The sequence below is a fragment of the Molossus molossus genome, unplaced genomic scaffold, assembly GCF_014108415.1.
Source record: "Molossus molossus isolate mMolMol1 unplaced genomic scaffold, mMolMol1.p scaffold_m16_p_14, whole genome shotgun sequence".
In the NCBI taxonomy this organism is placed as follows: domain Eukaryota; kingdom Metazoa; phylum Chordata; class Mammalia; order Chiroptera; family Molossidae; genus Molossus; species Molossus molossus.
In genome coordinates, this window is record NW_023425349.1 from 55011639 (window position 1) to 55030705 (window position 19067).

Below are 19067 nucleotides of genomic sequence, written 5' to 3' on the forward strand. Positions count from 1 at the left end.
CGAGCAATTTAATGAAGACTCCAGAGGAAAGAATTAAATGACTGCTGCTTCAATTACCAAATAATGAACAGGTCAGAAGGAGCACCATGCACTGTATTTCAAGCTGCTGTAAAAGCCTCTTCTTGGAGGAAATATCTTTGTGGGCTGTTCGCGCTCGCATTTTGCCACCCACCAATTGTACAGGCGAGTGTCAGTGTAAGAAGCAGAAATCAAGAGCTGGTACAGACGGTCCTGCACGAGGTGAAAGGGCCGTAGCCCACAGGGAACATCTCAGGACACCCAGGGCGGCAGCTAGGGGCGTGGCAGAGGGCACAGTCTGAATCAAGCGGGCTGTCATTAAATTCACACTTGGAGAAGACTGTAGTCATCCTTGGTGCTGAATGCATTTTTAACTAGCCTGTCCTTAGGGCGACATCCCGGGAAGGCCTCCTGGGCCAAAGGGACTTGCCAGCAAGGATTTCAAGGACTCCCAGCAGTCCCCATAGAATATGGAAAGATACCCCTGCCCCCAACCCGTCCCATTTGTACACAGAAAAGAGAGACTGCAGCACCACAAACATCCTCTACAGAAGCTAAAACCAAAGATAAATATAACACGATGGTGCTTTGGAATTCATCAGGACATTGTTTTTTAAAGCTTTAAAAATCAAGTCTTTCTGGAAATGCTACACAAAAAAAGAGGCAGCTCAGTGTAGAGTCTTCTTGCCTCAACCCCATGGTGACAGTCTCTCTACTCATGCTGGGGCCTCCCCAACACCTTTTGATTGGTAGCATCGAAAGAATCAATGGACGAGTTATTGTACGGCTTCTTTTTCAGCTTAAAATAGGTTCCCGTTCGGTTACGTAGAGAATCGCCTCATTCTTAGGAAATACACACTGGAATGTTTAAGAATAAAGAGTTATGTTGTATCTAACTGACTCATAGAAAAAAATGTGTGTATCTCTACCGCTATCTACAGATATGGAAATATATTTATACACACACGTGTGCGTGTAACTATCCGTGTATCTGGTGACAGGGGAGCAAGAGCAACTGGGAAAGCAAACAGGGTAACGTGAACAGCAGGTGAATCTAGGTAAAGAGAATCTGGGGAGCCTTTGAAATATTTCTATTTTTACAACTTATCTGTAAGTGTGAAATTATTTCCAAGCTTTAAATAGGGTAACAGTTTAAGAAGTTTTAAATATTTGTAAAAGTTTTAAATGTTAAGTCAGTTCCCTTTTTTCCTTCCCTGTACTGACTGGCTTCTTGCTAGAGGCCCTTATAATTATACAGCGGCCGCACCGCGGGTAGAAGTGTCGAGGGCAACCCCACTCTGCGAGAAGACAACGATCCTGCCGATGTGTTTAATCAGAGTGCGATCTCTCTTGGAGGAGCGGATCACACCGACAGTTCTAGCACAGCTCCTCCCGTGGCGTGCTGGGGATGACTGAAAGTTTTTGTTGGGAGGGAGACAGGATTATGGCTGGGAGTGCAAGGGCATCTCTAGTTAATTTCTTCCTCTCGTCCCTTAAAATATTACAATCGGCATATGAGAGTTTTAAAGTTTTAAAAATAAACATATAAGGAGTCTCAACCCACATTAAAATGTATGAGAAAATAAAAAGTATATGAGAAAAAGAAAATTCCTACATTATTTATGCCTCTTTTGAGGGGGGGTGGTGTCTGATATAAGAGACAAGATCAGTTTCTTACTAGAACAGAAGCTCTCTGAATACAGAACAGACCTTAATCGCTCTGTTCCTCCTGTGTTCCCTAACAAACAGAATTGTGGATGCAAGTGAATGTAGATATGATTAAATGAATGAACAGCATCTGAGACAAAGTTCTGCAAATGAACTCCTCATCCTTACGAATGCATTTTAAGATCTATTAAAATCTAAGCAGAGACATTTTTAGCTATGGATTTCCCTTTATATAAGTTTATACTTTCCTTCGATCTTTTCTGATTTAGAATTCCATATCTAAAGTTTACTAGGACCATAAAGAAAGAGAAAAGGTGAGGTACAAACTGGGAGAGGATATTTTCCACACATAAAGCTAAATAGGACGAATATCCAAGTATAGAAACCATTCTTACAAATAATTCAAATGAAAAAACAAGTCAAAAAAGTTGTGAGAAACTTGAACAGGTATTGCCAGAAGAGAAAGGACAAATGGCCAGAACCCTTTGCCAAGATGCTCCAAGTCATTAGTAAGTGGAGGTACAAATTAATATCACAAATATCATGCCATAAACACAGATCGGCAAAATCCAAAGCCTGACAATATCAAGTGCTGACGGAGTTGCCGAACAACGGCGCTCTCATTTACTTCTGGAGGGAGAGAAAACTGGTACAGCCACTCTGGGAAACAATTTGGCACCATCGAGCAGAACGGGCCCGACGATTCCACTGTTGCGTACATGCTGAGAAACTGCAGCAAAGAGGCAGAGGGGAGGGTGTGCACGATATTCACACTAACAACACTTCTATAACGGAAACCATCTGAGTCTGCCCACAGCGCAGTGGACTGACAGTGTGAGGCACTTTGCACAACATGACATGAGGCCACATTGAAGATGAGTCAAGAAGAGCTGAACGCATCAACAAAGGGACCCTCGGGGACGTAATGCTGGATTTAAGGAAGCCAACTGCAGAAGAACACATATATTGTGATTCCATTTTTGGAAAGTTCATAGGGGTTTGTTCTTAGGGACAGAAAACACGCGTGGTAAAACTGTAAAGAACAACAAAGGAATGATAAACTAAACGTTCTAAACAGTGGTTACCTCTCTCTAGGGCAGAAAGGAGAAATGATCAGGAAAAGACACACAGACCTTTCATGGAACAGCCAATAGTCTGTTTCTTAAAAGAGGTGTGGGCACATTGGTTACATTGTCATTCTTTACATTGCACACAATTAACAAATATTCTTCTGTGTGTATCTAATATTTAGTAAAAATGACTTTTAAGAATTATTGGAGAAGTAAATGGCCCAAAAATGTTTATCCAAGATGCTGAAAGAAGAAAAAAGACCGCAGTGATATGGTGGCCATGAGGCCCTGGCTGGCTTTCCTTCCCAGCATGCCTTCTGTCTCAGTCCTTCTTTGCTTCTGCAACCAAAACCACACACCCCTCAGAGCTACCAGCGGCCCGGGGTCGGGGGACGTTTCACAATGTTCACCAGAAGCAGCAGCCAAGCTTTCCCCTCTCTCTGTCATGCGATCCCTCCCTGAATTCAGGCCTCCGTCACATGCAAATGTCAACCCCATTACCCTGTTCATGGAGGACACACACACATCCGAACTCTGCAGCATGATTGGGTTGTTATGATATCCAGATATTACCAAAAGCCACTATTACCCGACTCTCGACGTCGACTTACGCTCTATTTGTACACATCGCATAATGATAATAGAGCACTATATTTAAAACAAAGCATCTCCCTGCCCTCCCATTAGAACCTAAAATCTGACAAAGCTCCTTGAAACACAGACAACCTGTCTGAGCTCAGCCAGGTAGCAGCAGCGCCTTCAAACAAAAGTAAACCTGAAAGTAAGTGGAGCAGTTCTTGTCAGTACAGCCCTTAGGAAACAATACCCCGAGCTCCAGGGAGGTCTGGGCCCTCACCTCCCTACAGGTCATTAAAGATAAGAAAACAGGCATCTCCCTGGGCCCACCTGCAACCTAGTGGGTGGGGAGAAAGAAAGTTGTGTTACGTTTTCAATACTGCGACTTTTACAAGTAATTGTTTTCATATCCATTACTACAGGGACGCTGGGCTTCTTTCATCAGTAACATCGCAATAGGAAAAAAAATCAAACCGGTATAAAAAACAATTATTCTAAATTACCTACCTGGCAGAGTCCATCCCTAGGTGCCCGGATGCTTACTGAAGACCCGGTGAGTAGCTGCCGTGAGAACCCCACTCACCTCAGCATACTGCGCTACGGAGCTGGCTTCCACGGCATAGACTCTCCTCGCTCCAGCCTGCACGGCGAAAAACGACAGGATTCCTGACCCACAGCCAACATCTAGGACGACCTGGAAGGAAAGGAGAAGACGAAACGGGATGGAAACACAAACCGGTGCTCGGCTGTCGGTGCCATGCCGACCCTGAGCACTGGGATCAGACTTCAGTAAAATGCTGGCTTTGAGATTTACAAGTGGTCTTAGCTTGGCCAAGTTATCCATCTCTGTGAGACTCCTTTTTCTCGTATGTTAAACAGGCTTGTTAATATCCACTTCTTCAGGTGTGCTGTGGGGATTAAGTAATATGAAGTGTTTAAGAAGCACTTGGCACATAACTGGTGTTTTCCAAATCATTGCTAGTATTATTATTATAGTTTTTTGTAGCACGAATTGCTTTTAAGGATGTTTAGGGCCAAGAAGAGCCGAGTGTCATGAATGAGCCTGCTTACTATATCAGTCAGCATGAGCAAGGCAGACACTGTCTCAGGTAATTATTAGAATTATATATATATATCATTTTATATTAAATATTATACATATTTAATATATAAAATGTACAGAAATAATTGAACATAACATCTTTAAAAATCCAAAAGTGAGGTATGTTTTTTACCAGGCCCCCTCCACAAACTTAGGAGGTTTATTCGGAGGGTATTAAGGCAGTGGACAGATGGACTTTATAGAAACTTTTCTTCTGTTCTCTGTGTTCAGACCAGGGACTGAAGTCAAGAAAACCATCATTCACTGGCCCAAAAGGTCCAGCACGTGGACCTACATGCTGACAGGCAAGAGGCGCACGGTCCACCGTGGGCCCCTCTCCCCCAACTGCTGAAGCTGGGGCTTGTCTGATCATTGAAATTTCAGGTTATTGTATTTCTGTCTCACCAGTGACTTTTATTCTTAGAATCTTTTAGAACTAGCTTTGAGCAAACCATTTAGTAAGTTTGATGGTAAATCCTTACAATAAAACATGCTGAGTACACAGCATTATGCACACTTTATAGATAATGAAACTGAACATCAGACACTGAACACCAGCCCAAGTTCACCCAGTGGTAAGTACAGGAGCCAAGAGCTGACTCTGGACATTTCTGCCTTCCAAGCTCATGTTCCATAAAATCATACATTCCTTATTTAAATACATCTTTATAAATATGACATTTTAACACAGCAATACCAATAGGCAATGTGAGACAAGTTTTGCAGGAAAACTTCGTGTGTTTTTTTTACTTTGATAGCTGGAAAATTTTTCCAAAAACTAGGAAATATCAAGAGGTTGTGCGTGTGTGTTAACTGCAACACCACACTGAGCTGACACAGACCCATGCCATTATTCTCGGAGAACATGCTGTTAATAGTGTGCTCACAGCACTCGCTTACATTAATTCTGGAGCTGTGGCGGTATTCCATATAGTTTCCTAGGGTTTGGGTAATTAGGAGCATTACCAATTTAAAATGTCATCCAGTCTCCGGAATTTGCTGTCAGGCTGTCTATGCTTTTACAAATTCCAATATTCGCCTCTCCTTCATCCTCCCTAGGACATACATCTTCTTCCCATGACCCCTGGTCCACTGCAGGAACCTCATGACAGCTATTTAGGGAGTGGAGACTTTAAGTTGGAGAGTACAATCCATGACCACCAAAAAAGATGCACCACATCCAAAAACCCTTTCCAGAGCCTTCTTCAATGACAAACCTAACACCTTAGATTCCACGTTATAAAAAACATGGATATAAAACTAAGAGCCAATAGAAGTGGCGCCTGCTTGCTCTGGTGAGAGGTGCCCTAGAAGGGGGTGCATGGAGCTCTCTGTTTCTCTCAGGTGGGTGTCAGGAAGCACATCTTAGAGCATTTCTCTTGAGGTTCACTTCTCTTGGTCCTACAGACTAAAAACCAAAGAAATGTTTCACCACCAGGAGAGGGACATAGGAGAAAGGGGATGGGCACAGAAGTCAGAGGGAGCCTGATATGGCTCCACTTTTGGCAAATCAGTTTATTTTGTAGAAAGAGGCTTTGATAGACCTACCCCTCATCTAGAGGTAAAAAATTCCAAACTGAGGCAATTTCCAAGTACTTTGTGTCAATACCTAATTTCAAACCCCAAATAATCTTGTTTGTCTATTTCAGGACAGAGCCTAAGCTTTGAAAAAGAATCTGATCTTTTGCTGGTATTATCCATGGAAGGCCAGCTATTTCCAACTAATGTGTATATTTAAAAAGTCAATAAGTGAATTTTCAGTCTGGGGCTAGTAGGAGAAGGTGAGGAGAGAGAGGGACATTTTGCCTTCTCTACATAAACCGTGCAATCGTGGAAACAAAGCTGTGGAAGGCTGAGAATAAATTCTCTGGTGAAAAACCAATGGCTGCAAATATTTAGGCTTCAATGGAAATATACCACCGCAGCCCTTTCCCGGTGGGGTCAAGACTGGGAGATAAGGGGACATCAGCACAGAAAACTGTGTGATACTTTCTCACATGGCACCTCAAGGAAGCCTTGGAGATACCTCTAATCATATTTTCTTGCCTCACAGGGATTACTTTGAGCCCGTTTATTACTGTGCCCTCGGCAGACCATCAAAGAACTGGGCATGTCTGAGGACCTTGGCAGACGTGATGTTATACTTTCTTGCCCTAGGGAAAAATCTCTCCCCTTGGGCAGAGGCAAAGAGAGTAATAAGATCCCCTTGACTCTGTAAAGCAGTTTTAGATTTGACCCTCATGCCTCCCTGGGATGGAGAGTCCACAGTTCTGTCCCCATTGTGTTGATGAGGAAACTGAGGCTTGGGGAGACTATTTCCCAAGGAAACAGGGCTGGTGAACGGCAGAGCTGGAACGAGAATCCAGCGGACAGCAATCTGCACCATCATGACTCACTTTTTGTGCAGCAAAAAAATGAGAGGACAGGGTACACCGTGAAGAGATGTAAATCTGATCACGTCACGTCCCGAAGAAACACCGCTGATCTTCCAGGCTGCCAGAGAGGAAGGTCCGGTTTCTATGGTGTGTCGTCCTCAGGGCTGAGCAATCCAGCAATGACTGACTTTTCTGGTCTCCTTTTCCTAATTCTCTTCTTCCTCCCTCCCCACACACCCTGGGTTCAGCAACTGTGTCCCTTTCCCAGATTCTGGGCTCCCTAGGGTGCAATCCCCTGGGGAGAGACAGCCTACCAAAGGTTCAGGCTCTCAGAGAAGAGCTGCTGAGGAGCAGCTGCCCAGCAGGACTACCAGCCCCACCCTCCTGCAGCTTCATGTGGTCATGTGACTAGCTCTGGCCAATGGACGTGAGGGGAACTGATGAGTGTCACTTCTGGGCCACAGTGGTTAAGGGTCTAGGGGGCCTTCCCCACACTCTCTACAGGGCCCTTGGCAACCACCTGTTGGGTTGAAAAAAGCCTGAATCCCTGGGTCACCACTTTGGGAAAAGCTACTCAGAACACACTGGGCATGGCATGAACAAGAAATAAATTTTATTATGTGAGACCCCTGATATTTAGGGATCATTTGTTTTAGTAGCTGGCATATACTGACCAATACATTTCCCTGAGGTGAATACCTCCTCTCATTTTGCTACCTGGGGAACTCCAGACCCAGCTCAGATATCACACCTCAGGGGTGTATTACCTCATGTCCGCAGTCAGTGTAGGCTGGGCTCGCTGGCACCCGGGACGTGGCTGTCCAACAGCACTTACTACAGGATATTAAAAATATTTCTTTACAGGTGTATCTTCCCTGCCTCTGAGCTCTCCGAGGACAAGAATCACATCATTTATCTCTTAACACCTAGCACACTGGGAAACATAACAACTACTAATAAGTATTTGTTGACTAAATGAGTGTCCTGATTCCAACCTCACCTTGAAATAGCTCTGGAAAAGGCTTATGACCGCTGCCAGCCCTTGTACTCCGGGAGTGCCCCTGCACCCCAAAATTCGCACTCAAAGGGATGAGCTCAGGCTGCCCCTGCCTTGTGTCCTCAACTGCTTCACCCAAGCTCGTCCTCTGCTTCCTGAGCTCTTTCTTACTGCCTGGCCTCCAAGTCACGTCACAGACCTGACACCTTCACCCTGTCTTTCTTCATGGTCTCTGATCCAAGCACGTCCCTTGGGTCCCTCCTTTGATCACCGAGCAGCCTTTGCCCTGACACAGGCCTCCCTGGAAGGTGGGGCACTCCTTCCTCCCCACGGCCCTGGCACCTGTGCCCTTTGCCTGGGGTGCTCCCCGCTACACTTGATGGTATCAGTCTACAGTAATGTTTTTATTTTACCTATTCAATGCCCATTTTGATAAATATTTTCAGTTTGTTCCTCCAGATCTATTCTCCGCTCTTCTCCATCCTGCTCTTTGTCAGGAGGTGGACCTACGCAGACGACACCAACGGGCGTCCTTGCCATTGGACTCCAGTTGGGATCAGTCACGAGAAGAGACAACAGGAGTTTGGGAGGTGAGAACAGTGAGGTCAGAGGATTTCTGCTCCTGGCTTCTTCCTTCCTGGAAGAAACAAGTTGGTTGTGGCCCCCAAAAGCCACAGCTCTGGTGGGCCTTCCATCTCTCACAGATATGCCCGTTCTCTCGGGTTTCCGCCCTGCCCTTTGCCCTTTAGGCCTAGTGGTGGTAAAACCCCCACTCTGGCTAGTGCCAGGGTGCTTCCCATCCCGTGCTGGTTCCCATACCTCTACCCACACCTTCATAACAGGCCCACTGTTTAACTCCTAAACCCCCTGTCAGGATGCCATCTCTCTCCTGCAGGCCCCCCGCTGGTCTACCAACTCCTCCTTCAGATCCCACACAGCTCCCCACCTTCCCTAACCCTTGCTCCTCTCCCAGGCCCAGTCAAGTCCTCCTGCTGATGCTCCGTCATCGCCACAGCCTCAGACCCTTCCTTCTCGACACTCATCACAAGTCACCTGCTCCTTCCCCTGGATGTACGCTTTACTAGGGGGAAAACTGCCATCTGCTTCTCACTATTGAATCTCTGATATAACATGCAGTCTGGCACACCGTAGAGATACTCACTAAAAGCCGTGGAACAAAGTGAATAAATTATAATGCGTCTCAGGACCACAAACAGGGGGCAGAGTCACACTCTAGAAGATAGCGTGCAAATCTGTCACCTCCTTGAGAAAGCACCTGCTATGAGCATAGCGCATCCACTCCAACGTAGAGACCTCAAGCATCCTTCGAAGGATAACTTACTTCTGACATTGCCATTTATCATGATACTACCATGTTGCTCTGGAGAGAATTCATCCCGGCTGCCCCTGGACACACAGGCAGTAACTGCACACATGATTAATTCGGGGAACACCAGAAAATGGTGTGAAATCCCTGCCAGGACTAATAGGGAAAAGTCAACAATTGGTCTGTGTAACAGTGACCAAAGTTCTATGAATTTATTTGTAAGTAAAGTAAGTTAAAAAATATATATTTAAATGTTAGGATCATCATTTTTCTTGTACAGATAATTTACATGCTCTTGTGGTTTCCTGAGCAAAGAAACCCCGCAGAATGTTTGGACAGGGCTGAAAAGGCTCCAAGTGGGTTCAGAGCTACTGAACTGGATTTACTAGCTTAAAAGTAACAAGGCATATCCAGGTCCTTATGAAAGTGAAATAAAACTGCCCTTGCACAACAGAGTGAAAAATAAAGTAAATATGTACCATTTGTTTTATAGTTATGGGCTAGGCCTGTTCAGTACTTTGTAGGCACTAACTTATTTATTTGTGATAGCTCTGAAATGAAGATACAATCATTTTCTCCATGTTGTAGATAAAGAGGCTGAGAATAAGATGGAGTTAAAGTCATGTGCTTAGTACACTGCAGAGATGAGATAGAAACAAATGTATCTAATGCAAACCCAATGCTCTTAGCCACTCCCCTCATCTCCAATTCTAAGTTATTCTTTGCACTCAGGCTATAGTAATACCGGTCACACCAGCTTTCTTTTTCACCCCAGCATTTTTATAACTGTCTTCCAACTGAGGTCCTGATTATCCCACAATGAATTCCTCAAGTTATGCCAGTTTTTATTCATTCATTTTATTTTCCTTTATTTTCTTGAGCATATCAATGGCTGCTCTGAATTCCAATTCCACAGCTGCCGTTTCTGTGGGCCTTACACGCCTACGTTCTGGGTCCTACCCACCCGGGCACGGCCACTGCCATGACTGCTTCCGCCAGCCATTATGTTATTACACCTGCAGACGCCTCCACGGACCACGAGAAGTTCCACGTGCCCCGTGCTCTTGCGCAGGGCCAGGTACTTTTATCATCACCGTTACCTGCCAGGGGCTGCCCATCTCCACAGACTGCGCCCAACTCTTCCAATCTCCAAACTCTTGGCTGCACAAGTTCGCCGCAGTAAGGGAATGAGCGCGGGCACACAGCCCAATGCAGTCCATCACACCTCCTACCCTGGGCTTGGTCAGAGAAGAAAGATCCCAAATCATCTCAAGAGCTGCAGAAGAGACCCCTTCGTGGCTTTTGCAGCTTAGAGTTGAATCTTGTTCAGAGAATTAGCACTTTAACGAGGGCTGAGCAGTTCGACAGCGGCACCGAAGACGGACTGCCCACCTTCTGTGCAGTCAGACCTCCTTCCGCTGCAGGGCTGCCCGCCGGTCAGGAGGCGGACCCCACGCCGACGAGCACCCGCTGCACTCCGCCTGGCCTCCTGGCACGGCACAGCGAACCCGGCACCAGGCTTTGAGCCACCCTCTTACCAGTCTGCCAACCATTTCCCTCTAGCATTATGGGAAATACAACATGTGTTTCTCTCTCTTAGCTTATGTCCCTCGACTAAGCCCCTTCCTATGATGTTGATGGACTAGGACTGGCTCACTCAGCTCTAAAGCCTTAGGCTCTCAATCCCTCATCAGACATCTACTAAGTTTCTCCTGTTACCCACTGCCGAGCACTGCCAGGTGCTGGGAATGCCAAGATGCATACAGCATGACTGTCTGGTAAGAAGACAGACATATACGAGACTGTCGTTCAACAGTGTGTGACAGTGGTGATGTTCGAGTTATATGAAGGGCACAAAGTATGGAGGAGGAATACAGTCTACTCCACCAAGAGGCCTGGAAAGATCTGAGGTGGCCCGGGTAGTGGACACTGAAAGTGAGCCAATGTGGTGCCACTGGAATGGGGGGAGGGGCAGGAGCTTGGGGAATACGGATCCACGTGAAAAAGAGCCCGAGAAGGACAGAGCCAGGCACAGTGGGAAGACAGCCCATTTCCTCAGGACCCCGACGTGTTCTTGCAGGTGCGAGTAGGTGTGGCTGAGACATGAACATGGCAAGGGCAAAGCTGGAGAAACTGGCAGATGCCTGATCACAGATGGTCTTCTATACGAGACGAGGAACTTAGACCTGATCCTTGAGCAAAGAGGGATCATGAAAATGTTTTCAGCAGCAGAATTACTGCACACTCGCCCTTCAGCAGCAGCATTCTGGTGACCTGGGTCAGAGGGCACAAGAGGAGAGGCAGCAGAAATGACATGGGTGGTCCCTAACCAACACTAGTCCCCCCTCCTTCCCCTCAGAACCTCAGTTGTATTGAGTATTTACCCTCATGCACGTGGCTATACATCCCTGGTCCCAGAGGGGGGATCCAACTGGTGGATGGCAATCATCCATGGTTCCCTTCTCCTTGCCAGTGATGGCTTTAGGCTTAGGTATGGGACACAACGTTGTTAATGAGATCTGAAGGGAAGTCTGCTGGTGGGCTACTGGCAAAGATTTCCTCCCTTCCGATACAGACACACAGAGAAGATGCCTCTTCTTTCCTGAGCGCTGTTAAAGTCAGATGTGGTGCTCAGCATAATTGGATTAAAACGCCTTGTCACACTGCCTCCAACTGTGTTAGCCAGTTTGAGTGGGACTTTTCTCCTACTTGAAGCCAAAGATAACTGGTACAAGTAGAGAAACTAATTGGAAATTAGTTTGCAATATTCCAGGAAAGATACAAAAGAAATGAGAACTAAGAATTAGCATGGGACAGAGAGGAGAGGAATAAAAAAGTTGCGAAAATGTTGAGTTAGACACCAAAGAATCTGGAGACTGGAAAGGAAAAACAAAGTCTGATTGACCCCCTCCAGGTTCCTGGCTTGGGTGATGTCCCCCCTTATCTGCAGTAAATACATTCTCAGACCCTCTGGAAATACCTCAAATAATACTGAACTCTGTGTGTGTGTGTGTGTGTGTTTTCTCCTATACATACATACATACCTATGATAAAATTTAATTTATATATTAGGCAAAGTAACAGATTGACAACAACAACTAACAAAATAGAACAATTATAGCCCTGGCTGGTTTGGCTCAGTGATTGGAGCATCAGCCTGCGAACCAGGGAGTCCCGGGTTCGGTTCCTGCTAGGGGCATATACAAAAACAAAAGAACAATTCTAACACTATGCTGTAATAAAATATATGAATTAATTCGGGACCATTATTAAGTAACAGAAGGGTTACTTGAACACAAGCACTGTGATACTATGACAGTCAATCTGATGACCAAGATACTACTAAATGACTGACAGGCGGGGAGACATCCAGCCTGGATATGCTGGACAAAGGGATGATTCCAATCCCTCCCACACAGGGACAGAGCAGGACGGTGTGAGATGTTATCATGCTATTCAGAACAGAGTGCGATGTAAAATGTATGAATTGTTTATTTCTGGAATTTTTCCGTTTAACGTTTTCGAACCGTGATTGACGGCGGGCAGCTGAACCACAGAAAGCGTGACCACGGACGGGGCGGCCGCCGCGCGCACACATTCCGTAAGGTGCCGGGACGGAACACCCGCCTTGCTCTCTGGCCGGAGTGGCTCTCGAAATTGCTTGTGCTAATCTTTGAAAACTGGAGCTGAGTCTCACTGCTGCCGCTACAACCTCTCCTGCCCAGGGAGTCCGCTGCCGGGGCTTCTCCTTGCTCCTCGGGCCACGGCAAACAGTGCTCACCCCACTCACGCCACGTGGTGTCGTCCCCTGCCTCCCACCACAGACGGCCTTGTGCTATGCGGCGTGAGGCAAGCACCCCAGTGCCCACTAGGCACTCACGCATGGGCACCTTGCGGGGCAAGGGCGTTAGTACCCTGTGGGGCATACTTTGACCAATAGGAGATGGCAGCCCATGGATAAAGCATTCTCCTTTTCTTCCCCTGGACGACCTACTGGAAGATGGAGTGGCTTCCTGCGGCTTCTTTGTAGATGCCCCGAGACGTGGAACAGCCAGTTTTCCACACGTGGCCAGCTCAGGGACAGACACGCCTGCACTTTCCCTCCCTCCTGCTTTCCCGAGAGATGGCCCTCCCCGAGAGGGTGCTAGCTGGTAAGCCTTGGCCTCATGGCCTGTGACTCAGGGAACCTAGGAGTGGTGGTAGTTCTATGAAATTCATCACGATTATGGGCAGCTTTCGGTGAGTCTGTCTTTTCTGGATTTCTGGAACTTCTAACTTCTAAACCTAAGCCACCACTCTGAAGCTGAGTGATGGTGTCAATTCCACAGATTTAGGAAACTGAAGAAAAAAGGATGTAGGCACAAGCTCTGAGTTCACTGAAGCCCAATTCCTGGTTCACTGCCAGAAAAGAGTAGGTGCTGGCACAGCACATTGATCTGCTCATTCTTTGACTGTTTTGTCCAATTTAACTGTTCTCACTGACTTTATCCTCTTTATCTACTTACATGCTCATCCTGGAAAGCAGACATTAAAGCAAAGTCCTTTACTTTAGAAGTTACTATGGCATGGAGTCTTCTATGCAAGCCTTTGCAAAGTCAGTGGTTGCTCCCAACTGGCCCTTCGCGATGTTGTCTTACAGGCAATGTAAAGGGTTAGAAATTCAGTCCTGGGAACTTTCTAAAAGGCCTTGCATTCAGTGGGCACGCAGTCCACCCGGCAGAAGTGACTAGTAAGTTAACCAGTAAACCATATCAGTAAAATATTAATCCTTCAAACCCCCTCTCGCATTCCTAGTTTCCTCCCATGCACAGATGATGCGCTGAGAATATCACCTTAGCAATCTGTCCCTTCTTTAATGATTTTGCAAAAGTGCCATCTGTTATGATAGTCATTAGTGCCATTTACCAAAGACGTCTGGTTCTCCTTATGGGCACACAGTAGAACTGCACTCTCTTGCCCTTTTGAAATTAGCAATGGCCACATGTCTGGCTTCGGCCCATGTAACGTGGCCGTTAGTGACACAGGTCATTTTCAGGAGGAAGATTTGAGAACTAGGGGTGTGATGTGCTCCTCTCTCCTTCCCTCTGGGATGGGAACTAGTACATGTCACAAGGAGGCTGTTCCTTCAGCCTGGGTCCTGCAATGAGAAGAGAGCACAGCCTTTCACTAACCCATAACGGACATGGACCATGAGCAAGAAGTAAAGATCTGTTGGTTTAAATCACCGAGGCCTGGGGGTCGACTGTTACAGCAGCGTAGCCCAGTCGATCCTAACAAGCCGAGGCCAGCCGTACCCTTGCAGCGGCAGTGATTTCTGAGTCTGGCTCCCCAGTCATGCCCACAGCATCCTGATGCTGTGCTGAGCCTCCACGTGGGGTAGCTCGCTGAATTCTTCCAGCAACCACGTGTTAAGTGTTTTTATCCCAATTAAAAAAATATCCTTAAAAAGATTAAGGTCACAAGTCATCATCGATTGCATTGAAGCCCAGCTCCCTCTTTCTCCAATACCCTAAGAGCAGTCTGCGGCCACTGTTCGTTCCGTCTCCTTGGCGCTCCGTGAGAGCCACACTGCGCGTTCACGCCAGATGGAAGCATTTTCCTCTGCCGACTCTGGCGTCTTTCTCCAGAGCCCTTTCGGGAGCAGATTCCGTTCGAGTTCAGGAGAGCCCTGGCAAAACACGCCATCTGCTTCACAGTCACAGTCAGGAAATCCATGGAGGGGCCCCTTCTTAGGGCTAGGAAGCCCAAGAGGTCAGTTAAAACTGAAGTCCATGTTCTACCCCCCTCATTTCAATCCCTATTGCAGAGAATAATTCCAGGGGTGAGTTCTTATGCTATAGGACCTAACATGAGCCTTGGCCTCTGCACTGGGTTTGACAGTGTCCCCCCAAATTCATGTCTACCCAGAACCTGTGAATGTGACCTTATTTGGAAAAAGGGTCTTTTACAGAAATATCAAGCTAAGATATCACACTGGATTATGGTGGGCCCTAAATCCAGCATGACTGGTGTCGTCATAGGGATGGAGAAATGGACACACAGGGACACAGGCTCTTGGGAAGAAAGCCATGTGAGAACGGGGGCAGAGATTGAAGTGATGCATCTACAAGTCCAGGGACACCAAGGACTCCCGGCAGTCAGAGGAGGGTCCTTCCCTAGAGCCTTCCGAAGAGCACGGCCCCGCTGACACCTTCATTTCTAACTTCTGGCCCCAGACCTGACAGGCAATACATTTCTGTTCTAAGCTACCCAGTTTGTGGTAATTTGTTATGGCAGCCCTAGGAAACCAAAGCAGCTTCCAAAGCCCAAGCCACGTGAAAAATAAAACCACACACACACACACACACACACACACACACACACTTGTTGTTTTTCAATAAATATACAGTTGTCCCTCAGTATTTCTGGAGGATTGGTTCTAGAATTCCCTGCGGAAACCAAAGCCCATGAAGGTTCAAATCCCTTCTATAAAATGATGTAGAACAATGCATACGATTGACCCTCTGCATATAAGGAGTCCCAGCTATGGATGTAAAACCCAGGGATACAGGTGGTTGACTGTGTGTGTACTGATAAATATCTGCGTGTAAGGGAGCTTGTGAAATCCAAACCGTGTTGTTCAAGAGTCAACTATCTATCTATCTATCTATAATTGTATTTCACTATCATATCCCACCCCCATACACACCCAAAACTCACACATATAAATAAAATATCAGTCTGATTATCATATAAAGAATGGCTTTGCTCCCCAAACCATCCTGCAGTACAGGCTTTGGATACAGACAGACCTGAGTTTGCATACAGCTCTATCATTCAGTGGATGTGAACAGAAAAGCAAGTTAAATTGATGTATATCTGGTCCCTTTATCTATCCTATTAGACTAACAATATATATGTTTTCTGTATGGTGTAGTGGGCATTTGACTTTTTTTCCTCTCAGCATCTGACCCCTTCCTAAGCGTGGGAAATGCCCCACTATGAGGCAGCGGCAGCCTCCGGCTGGGGAGCTGAGGGCCTGATGCTCCTGTCCAGCACGCTCACAGCTATAGCACAGGCATGACTGCGCTCTGCCAATACGATGCACTTTGCATGAGAAGCTCAGAGTGGGAAGACTCGATGGCACAGAATCCACTCGGGCGAGGTATCAGCTACCTCCGGGCTCAGCACACCAGGGGGAGGTGCTAGGACATCACCCAGCGCAGCACAGGGTGAAGGCTGTGCAGGTGGCAGTGCCCATGTCTGCCGGCACTGCCATCTTCCTGAGGTCAATTCTGCAGCATGACTGTGAAAATCATTCCTGGTTATGTAGCCTCTCAGCCCAGTTCCTCAATGTTCCTATGTGCTTTGGGGAGATTCTTTTCCCTTTTTTAACTTTGAAAAAATTAAATTAGAAGAGCTGGTTTCTAAACCAACGGGCAAACACGCAAGCGTGAAATGCGATTCCGTGAGATAGGAAATGCAAAGGACCTAAGCAGGTGTGATGAGTTATTTCCTTTCTTCCCACTTCCCTACACAGCTCTGAACAAGGGTTCTGTCATCAGGTTAATAATGATGCTCAGGGATGAGAAGTAGAGAATTTGAAGACTGGGTAAAGAAAATGTGGTCTATACTCACAATGGAATATTATTCTGCCTTTAAAAAGGAGACCCTGCCATTTTGACAACATGGATGAACCTGGAGGACATTACTCAAAGTGAAGTAAGGCACAGAAGGACAAATACTGCATGTGTCCACTTACATGAAGTATTTAAAATAGTCAAATGCATAGAAGCAGAGAATAGAATGGTGGTTTCTAGGGACTGGAGAAAGGGGGAAACAGGAAAGTATTAGTCATAGGGTACAACGTTTCAGTTATGCAAGATAAGTCTTAATTCCTAGAGATTTACAGCAAAGCGTAGTGCCTAGAGTTAACAATACTCTGTATCAGATACATAAACATTTCCTGAAAAGGTAGATCTTATGTTAAGTTCTTATCAAATGATGATGATGATGATGATGGCAGGAGTAATCTTTTGGAAGTGATGCATACATTAATAGCATAGATTGTGGCGATGATTCCACAGACGTATACTTATCTCCAAGCTCATCAAGTTGTATACATTAAATACGTGCAGCTTTCTGAATGTGATTCATACCTCATTAAAGAGGTTTTAAAAAAATGTAAGGAAGCAAGAGCTACTTCATCACTTGTAGACAGGACTCTTTGGAAGGCCTGTGCTGCAGCCTTCATTCCCGCTGATGAGTAAGGTCAGGCCACATCCGTGTGCCAGGGTAACCAAAAGTGTGCAGTGGTTTAAAGTGGGAGGAGAATTTCACAGCAGGATTAGAGATGAACTCAGGAGCCTCTGACCCAACTGATGACAAGCCCGAGGAAAGCTCACGTGGAAAGAGCCTTAAGCCCAGGCTCTCTGCAAATCTGAATATAAGCTGACAATCTGAACAGGTTGCTTTGCATGTTTGTTGTTGTTATTTATGTTTTATTTTGAAGATTTCAAATCCCTGACCCCCTCCTGCCTGAGCCAACCTCACATTGGAATGCACTGAGCAGCTGTTGCAACTGGGGATCTCTCCTCTGAAAACGCTGATTAAAAAAAATAATAATAAGCTCTTGGCTCCTGCTTATTTTCACAAGTTTCCAGCAACTGGTGCCCTGACGAATGAAGTGTCAAAACATTTCCAAATTAAAACCCTACAGCTCACACAGCCCCACACCCTCAGCAGGCTGGACTCTCCCTGCTTGTACCCAGCACACACTTGAAGAAACTAAAAATAGGCAGATGGCAATTAACAGAAACTCTGAGGAGAAGAACGGGTGGGTTCCAGCAGGGTCAGTTTCCTGAACGGATTCCAAATGGAGTTCTCAGCCAGCAGTGCTCTGGCCAAGAAAGGATTTTCATGAAAACTGCATGGAGGAGGCAGAATGAAAAATCAGAATTTGAAAGATTTAAAATTATAGCAGAGGTGGGAACTGCAGCACCGTGCCCAAACCATCAATAATACTAATGGTTGCTACTATGTACTGAGTTCACCTGTGACCCATGGACTGAGCGCTTCATATGCACTGTATCATCCTGACCTTGAAAGAGTCTAGGAAGTAGCTACGGCTCTTATGATAAGGAAATCGAAGCCCGGAGATGGCAGATCATCTGGGCAAGATCTCAAGGCAAACAGCATAACGGTCTATGGCAGGTGCATGGTGAGGGGCCACGCTGGAGCTCCAGCTCAGCATTCTGGTCCGGAACAGATGAACATAACCGTTGTGCAATGCTGCTGCGTGCACACATGTTCCCACCCCATCCTTACATTCAAAGAAACAAAAGCATCCCCTTGGCAATTTCAGCCAGTTTTCCAACAGGCAGCACTTTTCAGAGGTTATGTGCGTGGGCTCTAAGTAAGACTAACTGGATTCCAATCCTGGCCTTTTCATTTACCCACTGCACTAAATCAGGTAAACTACTAACATTCCCAGGCCTCAGTTCTCTCATCTCTAAAATGGTAAACATACTAGTAATAAAACTATAATGACAATCCGAAGAAACTGCTATAGATTGACTGTGTGTGCCCTCCAAAATTCTAACCCCCCGTGTGATGGTATTTGAAGATGTGGCCTTTGGGAGGTACTTAGGTCACAAGAGTAGAGACCTCGTGATGGGATTAGTGCCCCTTCTAAACAAAAGACAAGAGAGAGCTCGCTTCCTCTCCCCCTTTAGCCGTGTGAGGGTAAGAAGGCTGCTGTCTACAAGCCAGCAAATAAGCCCTCACCAGACACCAGCTCTACAGACACACTGACCTTGGACTATGAGAAGTAAATGTTTGCAGTTTAAGCCACCTACTCCATGGTGTTTTTGTTACATCAGCCTAAGCAGACTAAGACAGAAACAACGCATGGAAAGCTCTTAGCATGGGGCTGGCATACACTGGGTTCCTCAGT

General features: G+C 46.2%; 1 protein-coding gene across 1 annotated transcript in view; it reads right to left on the reverse strand.

The window, feature by feature from the left end:
* Positions 1-19067, reverse strand: part of LOC118629678 (histone-arginine methyltransferase CARM1-like) — a 231674-nt gene that overhangs the window by 76330 nt on the left and 136277 nt on the right. The window contains exon 5 of the mRNA XM_036261228.1: positions 3916-4026. Within this exon, the coding sequence (XP_036117121.1) occupies positions 3916-4026 (111 nt within the window). The remainder of the gene's footprint in view (positions 1-3915; positions 4027-19067) is intronic.